This window comes from Tuber melanosporum (assembly GCF_000151645.1).
Source record: "Tuber melanosporum whole genome shotgun sequence assembly, scaffold_104, strain Mel28".
Lineage (NCBI taxonomy): Eukaryota > Fungi > Ascomycota > Pezizomycetes > Pezizales > Tuberaceae > Tuber > Tuber melanosporum.
In genome coordinates this window covers 145073-153552 of record NW_003298760.1, presented here as the reverse complement: position 1 = coordinate 153552, position 8480 = coordinate 145073, and the positions used below count along the sequence as shown (strand labels likewise).

Below are 8480 nucleotides of genomic sequence, written 5' to 3'. Positions count from 1 at the left end.
GTTTCAAGGTATGATATGATGCTATTCCGACCCCCTAATATTTTAAGCCAAATACAAAACCCTTATCGACCCCTATAGTGTAACCGGTTTTCCCTGTTTTGAAACCAATATCTGGGTCCCCCATGCAAAAGAAGCTGTGATCCGGAAGAGAACAAGGATGAAAACCAGTCAGATCCAGTATACGAGTACACTACTTCTTGAAGTCCTTTTAGTGGGCCCGGCTGCAAGCCAAACACACATTTCTACTTTTACAAGAATATGATGAATACCGCTTCTAACAGGGAGTATAAATATATTTATAAACAGGTGAAATGCATAAAAGCTTAGCCGGTTCTAAACCTCTTACCAGAAAAAAATATTCAGTATGATATCGTAAACAGGAAATCAGAGTGTCTTGATGAATACAATGCGTACCGGCCATCTATACAAGCTCGAGTGACCTGCCGCTACCAGGCACCTCAGATACCAATATCACCCACAACACGCCCAAAACCGGGGCACAATTTTTTTCGTTTCGTTCTGTATAATGTCCACGGGCAAGTTAATTGCCCATCACCAAACCTAGAACTCTCCAATGCCGTATCCGGTCCTAGGGACAAACTCCAAACGCAACGAAATGCCGTACCTCCATTTTTCTCAGGCAAATCATCATACTTTGCGGTGCATAATTCAAAATTTCCTACACTGGCCCTGCCGCAGTGGTTCCCCTTCTCTTGGCACTGGCCAGGTTTGCCCTTGTTTTGCAGACACCCCGCAAAACTCCTCGGGACGTGTCCGGCTGCCCTATGCCCTACGCGCGCGTAGCAGATGAGAGCGGGGTTATTGCGAGATGGTGTAGAATTTGCGCGAGTTGGTGAGAATGGGGGGGAGCTAGTTATGGTGGTCGGTGTGAGTGATATCAAATGACTCGGAGGAGTGGAGTGGGGGTGGGGTCTTTTTTTTCTCTTCACTCATTAGTTGATTGGTACTCTGGTTGTGTTCTCTGTATAAGGGTCGTCTGGATTGTGTTTTGTCTTGATTGGGTGATTTCTGTGATTGCCCTTTTTTATACCCACCAGCTAACTTTGCTGTCACAGATTGAGGTGAAGCGGCTAACCCTCACCGTTGAAACGCTCATCACTTCTCGTTCTTCGATACGTGGAATCTCTCACACAAATTAGACTACTCTGTCATCTATTTCGCCGATTCGGCATTAGATACTAGTTAGCCCCCTCCCCCAACCCCGACTCACTCAACAAAATATACTAATCCATACTACGGCCCTCCGACTATCAACCTCTCTCTTCCCCCCTCAACCCCCCTACGACTCCATTGGTGCTTCCCCTCGGGAATCCTCCTCGTCTCATCGTATAGAGCCTTGGCCAACTGCTTATATAGAAAGCTCTTAGCCCTATGGAAATCAATGGCATGATCCGAGTCAGTGAACCACTGCACGCGCATCTTCTCAGGACTCACGCCCTCATAAACCAGAGCATCGGTGAGAGCAGCCGAGTTCTGGAAATGCACATTGTCGTCGCCGGTTCCGTGCTGGATGAGGAAGCCGCCGGCAACGTTCTTGAACCCGGCAGTTTTGGTTATCGCGGAGGTGTTGTAGCCCGCACGGTTGGTAGTTAGGAGTTTCATGTAGCGTTCAGTGTACATGCTATCGTAGAAGCGCCAATCGGTCACTGGGGCTGTCATCTTTTCTACTTTAGTGGTTACGCTGGGAGAGGAGAAGTGGGGAGGGACATACAATGCCTAAAGAGAATACTCCAGAATCTAGTTCGAGAACTTTACCGGTAAGGTAACCGCCGTAGCTCCACCCCCAAATCGCAATCTTCTCCCCATCGACATAGTCTCTCTTCGCATACTCCCTGGCGGCCCAAACTTGATCTTCTGCCTCCAAGTTTCCCAGCTGACCGGTAACCAGGGAACGGAACTTCCGCCCTTTATATCCCGTCCCACGATTGTCCACGCTGACAACGATGTACCCCAACTCAGGATCTGATCCCAAGTACGCAGAAAAGTCGACCGTCTGGCGGAAGGTCTTCGCCGTGTATTGCGAGCCTGGGCCGCCATATATATTGAACAGAACCGAGTATTTTACTCCCTTACGAAACTTTGGTGGCAGACGCTCCATGAAATTAAGCTCATATCCATCTGGGTGCTTGAGTGTCGACCAGGAGATTTTAGGGAGATCATATTCGAAAAGTTTTTTCTTAAGGGAGGCGTTGTCGTTTATCACTCGGATAGGTGTTCCAGCGCTTATGTTCCGAAGCTCCTGCCATGGTAAGCTTGGCCCATTGTAGCTCAGGATGTAGTACTCTCCCCCAGAGGAAAAGCTAGCGCTGTAATAGCCATCCGTGGTTATGTCTACGAGGGGCTTTTTGGCATTACCGTCGAGACCCACAGAAAAGATGTGGCGTTCTGTAGAATCACGCTCGGTGGATTGGAAATAGACTAGACGGCGCTTAGTGTCGACGAAGCAGATCTCAGTGACTTCCCAGTTCCCAGAGGTCAACACAATTGGGTCACCACCAGCCACTGGATAGAGATAAATATGGGCCCAACCGGAATGATCTGAGATATCCACATACGAGGGAGTAGAAAGCCCGGGGACATCTCACCAAGATAATTAGAACTTCCCCGCAGGCATTAAACGCTCCCGAACGGAAACTCACAAGTGATAGCACGAAGGCAATCCAACCATCCATCCGTACCATTCCTCTCCCTCACAGCCCTTGCATTCCCGCTTTCAACATCAACTAAAACCAACTTCCCAGTATCCTGTGTCCTATTCCGCGCGCGGAAGATGACACGCTCATGCTTCTCTGCCACCCAAGCGACCTCGGAAATAATCCAATCATCCGCGATGTAAGTCTGAAAATCAATCTTCCTCAGAGCGGACGGGTTGTTGACTTCGAGCAGGTGAAAAGCAACAGTAGGGTTTCTCTCCCCTACTTTAGGATACCTGATATTGAGGTCTTTAGGGTAAGGTGGCGCAATCCCTTGTCCTGCCATGTAGTATGGCACAGTGTATGTTGGTACCTGCAGTAGCCCAGTTTAGTGCGACCAATGCACACCGGATTGGTAGATGATACTATACGAGTGGAATGCATACTCCCGTCTCATCAAACTTCAAAAATGCAAGATACTCCCCATCCGGCGAGAACCACAATGTATACCTGTCCCCGAAGATTTCTAACCCCGTCAAAGAAGAGAAAAGAAAAGGGAAACGGTTAATTTCACCTTCCTGGAAGAGAAATCAAGGGGAAGTACAAACCCTCTTCATAAACCCAATCTGGCACCCCATTAAACACATTCTCCCCCCCATCATTGGTAACCCTAGTGCTTACCCCGTCCTTCCAAATAAACAAATCATTCCCCCGGACATAGGCAATCACATTGCCATGGGGGCTCCACTCCGCATACTGCACATCTCCACTCTCTCCCTCTTCGAGGGGAACCAAGGTCTTCGCCTCCACACTCCATATATAATAATCCGCAAAATACGAGTGACGGTACTGTTTTGTGTAGTTCGTGCTAAACAGGACGTGCTTTGCAGACGGTTGGATAGAGTAGTCGTGGTAATCTAGCTTCAACTCGGCAGCGTCGACGAATATGCTACTGGCATTCGTGACAATGTTCCGCAGCTCTAGGCTAGACGTCGAACGGTCCTGCACCACGTATGTCCCATCCTCGGAACCCCCGGCAGAAATCCATCGCAGGGTGGTTCGCGAGACACGGAAGTTCCCGGAGAAGGCATCGGCAAAGGTTGCTAGCTTTTTGGTATTCGAAGCTGTGAAGTCACCTCCGTCCTCTGCTTGTGGGGTTGGCGCTGCATGGGATATGGATGACGAACCTAGAAGGGAGAATAAGAATGCCTTGGAGAACCTCATTTTTCTCCCAAATAATAGTTGAAAGGAATGAGATGCTCAAGAATTGCTCCTACACTTTTTATACTACCCTATAACAGCCAATGGCCCTCCCTTCCAAAACAAGCTCCATCCTCCGGTGATTGCCCCCGTACCGTACAAGTACCCAATGCTTGGTACTGCACTGTGCCGAGTAGGGTAATTCATGACCACCAACTGCCGAGTAATCTCCGCAAACAAACGTCCCCTTTCCCACCTCGCCATTTCTAACAACCCCTTATCACGCGAGATTTACGTCAACTACAAGACACTTTTAGCTCATTGTTCTTTAATCCCCCCTGACTAATCTTTCCACCAATCAATGTCTACCCGAGTGCATCAGTCGACTACAGCACATTACTATTTCTCCCCCGAGTCTCCATTCAATCCTCCTTTCTTTTTAAAATCCCACACCTGCTCACAATTTACCATCTCAAGTGAGTCCCAGTGATCCCAAGCGGCTATCCCAGACAATGGGTCGTCAGTCCGACCATAGTTTTGAAAAATCCTGGGTCAGTCCGGTCGAAATTATTCACAGCCGTCAAAGCCCGGCGGTGCCTAGGCAGCCTCCCGATCGAATATTACAGCAACCGAAGTCAGAGCTGCCAATGCCGAGGCCAGCCCGGGCTTCGGTTTTGAAAACCCGCTTTCCGTAGTCCGGCCAGGCTGTCCCTGAAATAGCCTGGGTCTGTCCGGCTGTACCCAAAGCTGGACGGGCTGACCGCTTGGGTTCACTGCAAGTGACGTCGGATGAAATTCACAAAAAAACCACCCTTGCAGGACGAATATCTAATTCTGGACATTCCTCTTGAAGGCTTCCCTAAAATGGAAAATCATATCCGAACAAGAGCAGATGTATCCAAACTCGAAGCACTATTACAAGCAAACACTAACAAACCACTCCGAGCCCTAGGTACACCTATTGTGCGTGGACAAAATTAACCGCGATTCAACAGAGGAAAATCTTCGGCGATGACAACCACACTCACCCACCAATCCACTATCATGAAAACCAAAAAAAATTAAAAGATGTAAATACATAGTAGAAATTAATATTTGGTATACCATCCATCAGCCTTAATAATTGCCTCTATTCTATCCACCATTGATCCAGTTAAAGTATCAAAATCCTTTGGGTTAAGAAGTTCCCAACAATGAGTGATGGCCTCTACTATTGCCTTCTTGACCACATTGACATCACCCTTCATAAGATATAGCTCAGGGTAGTGCTTGTGAAGCTTACCTTTCACCAGAGACCAAATATTTTCAATTGGATTGAGATCTGGTGAATAGGCAGGAATTTTCATCAGTGTAATTCCCTGCCCTCTGAGCCATCTCCTAAAAGGTAAGTCTTAGTATTGTCAATGATAAAAAATACCTCTTCTTCTCCAGTCTTTTCTCTGATATTCTCCCATATCCCTAAAAAGTCATAATAATCATAAACATCAATAATTGACTTCCCAGTAACTCCACCCCTAGCAGAAGAAGGATCAGGAAAAACAGGCAAAAAAAACCATGAGTTTGACTATAAAAACAACCAGTCATCATCTGGCTAATCCCTCTCTCCACTCTCCTAGCCTTAGGTTCAACACAATCCTTATTCTATTTCTCATATGGGTATCTGAAAACCTATTTTCTCCTCTTTCCTCTTCCTCTTTCCACAGCTACCTTATCCTCCCACATTGCCTTCCTTCTCCACATCTTCTTTATTCAATGCCTATGAGCTAATGCATATTCCAACCTCTCTTGAGCTAGATTCTCATCCAAATGAACTCTCTCTTGTACTATCTACTTTCTAAGATGCTTTTTTTCCAGTCTTCTCCTTACTGTCCTACTAGAAACATTGGGAGCAACTTGCTCAGCAATGTCAGAATAGGTAGTATGGCAATTTTTAAGAGCTTCCTCCACCATAGCATTATCCTGTGACTTGGTAGTTTTAGGATATCTTCCTCTACCTTTATTCTCCTTACCCTCTTGATGTTTCTTTGCAATTGTGTCTCTGACAGTAGTGTAGGTGTCACGAATGTGGCTTGGCACAGAAAAGGTTTTTACATGACTCATAATTATGAGTCATAGGTATGTTATTGTTTCACACATATGACTCATTTGGATAATATAACTTATTATGTTATGTTTTGCACACAACTCGATTATGAGTCATGAGACGTGTGCCTGGCAAGTATGCCATGCGAGTGTGCCTTGCGAGTATGCCTTGCACATATGATTTATGTTTTGCACATGACCTTATTATGAGGTCATGGGTTTTGCGCATATGACTCATTCGAGTCATGTGACTTGTTTATTGCGTTATGATTAGTTTATGAGTTTTTGCACATGACCTTGTTATAAGGTCATGGGTTTTGTATGTGTGACCACTTTAGTCACATGATTAGTTTGTTATGATTATGTTTCGCACATGTGACCACTTTGGGTCACATGACTATGGGTGTAACGTATTCGCAAGGTGCTAATCACGTTATCAGTAATAGATATGATAGTTGGCAGGTGGCCTGCTCTTCCAGAGAGGAGGTGAGAGCTGAGAACTAAAGGAGGCTTCGAGGGTGTACTGAGGAACAAAGAAGTAACTGTTCAACCAAGTATATTGAAATACTATCTGTCGAAGTCTGCCTTTTCTATCGTAGAAACAGGCGGTCTTTAAATACACAAATCTGTTCGTGTCTAGCATGAACGAAACCAATCAAAGGTATCAATTGATACACTTTGGTAAAACTAATTAAGTATCAAAGCGATACTTAAAACAAAACATAAAACAAAACTAAGTATCAAACGATACTTAAAATAAACCAAGTATCAAAGCGATATTTAAAACAAAACACAAAACAAAACTAATAACCGAGTACCCGTACCGGTTACAACTGGCAGGAAGAACACTATATAAGGAGGCCGATGCGGCTGAGGAGGATAGGTTCTTCATGCTTTGTTCTAAGTACTTTTCCTCCTTCTTTCACCCCGTGTCGGAACGTGAAGGTTCGGTGTCGGTCCAATCAGAGCCCTTGATTTCTATCTCACGATAGGCTTCAAGTCTTTAACTTCAATCACCTTTTGGGGGCATCGTTGTTAATCCCTCCCCTACGATTGCTGGAAGTTCTTTCTTCCTTCTACCTATCTTTACGTTTGTTCATTTACGTCGCCTCCTCACGGTCGCAATGGCTAAGCGAGCCTCAGTCCCTTCTGCCACGTCTGCTTTATGTTTGTCGGTGGTTCTGTCTCATGCTGTTGAGAAGAACTTCACCCTAGAGGCCGAAGTCTCTCGTCTTCGGCATTACATCTCTGTCCTTTCTCGGCGATTTCATTGCGCTGAAAAGGAGATATCTACCTTGTCGGCTGCTCTGGCCTCTGAACACGATACTGTTCGCAGTTTGGTCACGATTTTGGCGGCTGAAGCTCCTACGGTTATCCCCTCTTCACCTGTCCCCTCGGTCGCTTTGGTTACTATGGTGGTCTCGGTTAGGGGGGGTGGGCTAGACCCTGAGAATTCTCAGGGTCAGGCGGAGGAGCTCTCTCAAGAGAATGTTGCGCCAGCGATTATCTCTGCCCCCCCTGCAGCTACGGTTGTGGATGGTGGTGTGAGTGGTCCTGTTCCTGATTTGTCAGGATTGGAGGAGGCGCTTGCTCCTGGTGTGGGTAGGGTGGATCCTGGTGTGGTGACACCAGCTGCGGTGGTATCACCCCCTTTGGGGGGGCAGGTGCCTGAGTCCTCTGTGACGGGGCCCGTGGCTGGTCGGGGAAGCGCCTCTAGTGGCATCCCTCCTGTGGTGGTGGGTGGTGATGAGGGTGGCCCATCTACTCCTGTTGCTAGACCTGCGCCCGGGGGTGGGAAGAGGAAGAGAAACAAGAAGCGCCGGGTCAAGCAAGATCAGACCTCACCTGTGCCACTTGTTCCCGACTCGGAAGGGTCATCGCCTTCACCGGTTCGCTATCACAAACCGGCTGCTACAGAGCCCGCGGTGGGTTCGCCGCCTGCAGAGCGGGCCGGGGAGTTGGAGGATAAGTTGAATACTTGAGTATGTTCGGTCAAGTGCTGGCGGCTTGGGGACTCTCTCGTTCTGGCTGCTTCCGTCGAGGTTTTTGTACTGCACTGCCAGTGTGGTGCACCCCAGATTTTCTACGATAGTTCGTACCCCCTCGGTTAGGGAACCCTCACCCTGTAAGTCAGCTTTCCTGTTGGGTTTACGCGCTTGAGTTTTGGGTATTTCTTTTGTTTGGGATTGGAGGTGGGTGCCTGGTGGTTGGTAGGAATGTCCTGAGATCATTGAGTGGGGGCATTCGGGAGGGTTTTTACTGTGGAGGGTGTTATCGCGGGGTCACATTTAGGTGGCGGTAGTGGAATTTTTGTATTTTGTACGGGTAACTTGGCTGGCGGGTAGGCTGGGCTGAGGAGGATTTTCTTTACCGATGATGGTTTTTGTACTTAGTATTCGTGTTAGGGCATGGCGTGGGCATGTTTGAGGTGTGGGGCTGGAGGTTTAGTTAGTTTGTAGTTAGTGGTATCCGGGATGCGACAACCTGGGGGCCCGGTCCTGGGGCTCGTCGTATACCAGTTCCACACATGAGTTTAAATAAAAT

At 47.4% G+C, this 8480-nt stretch overlaps 1 protein-coding gene across 1 annotated transcript; it reads right to left on the bottom strand.

Annotated features, from left to right (window-relative positions):
- Positions 1–1254: 1254 nt before the first annotated feature.
- GSTUM_00000118001 (uncharacterized protein) lies at positions 1255–3878 on the bottom strand (the record flags this gene model as incomplete). The annotated part of the gene is made up of 6 exons (XM_002835352.1): positions 1255–1383; positions 1468–1680; positions 1733–2601; positions 2661–3027; positions 3101–3180; positions 3263–3878. The coding sequence occupies 6 exons, from the start codon at positions 3876–3878 to the stop codon at positions 1255–1257; spliced, it is 2274 nt and encodes a 757-aa protein (XP_002835398.1).
- Positions 3879–8480: the final 4602 nt, after the last annotated feature.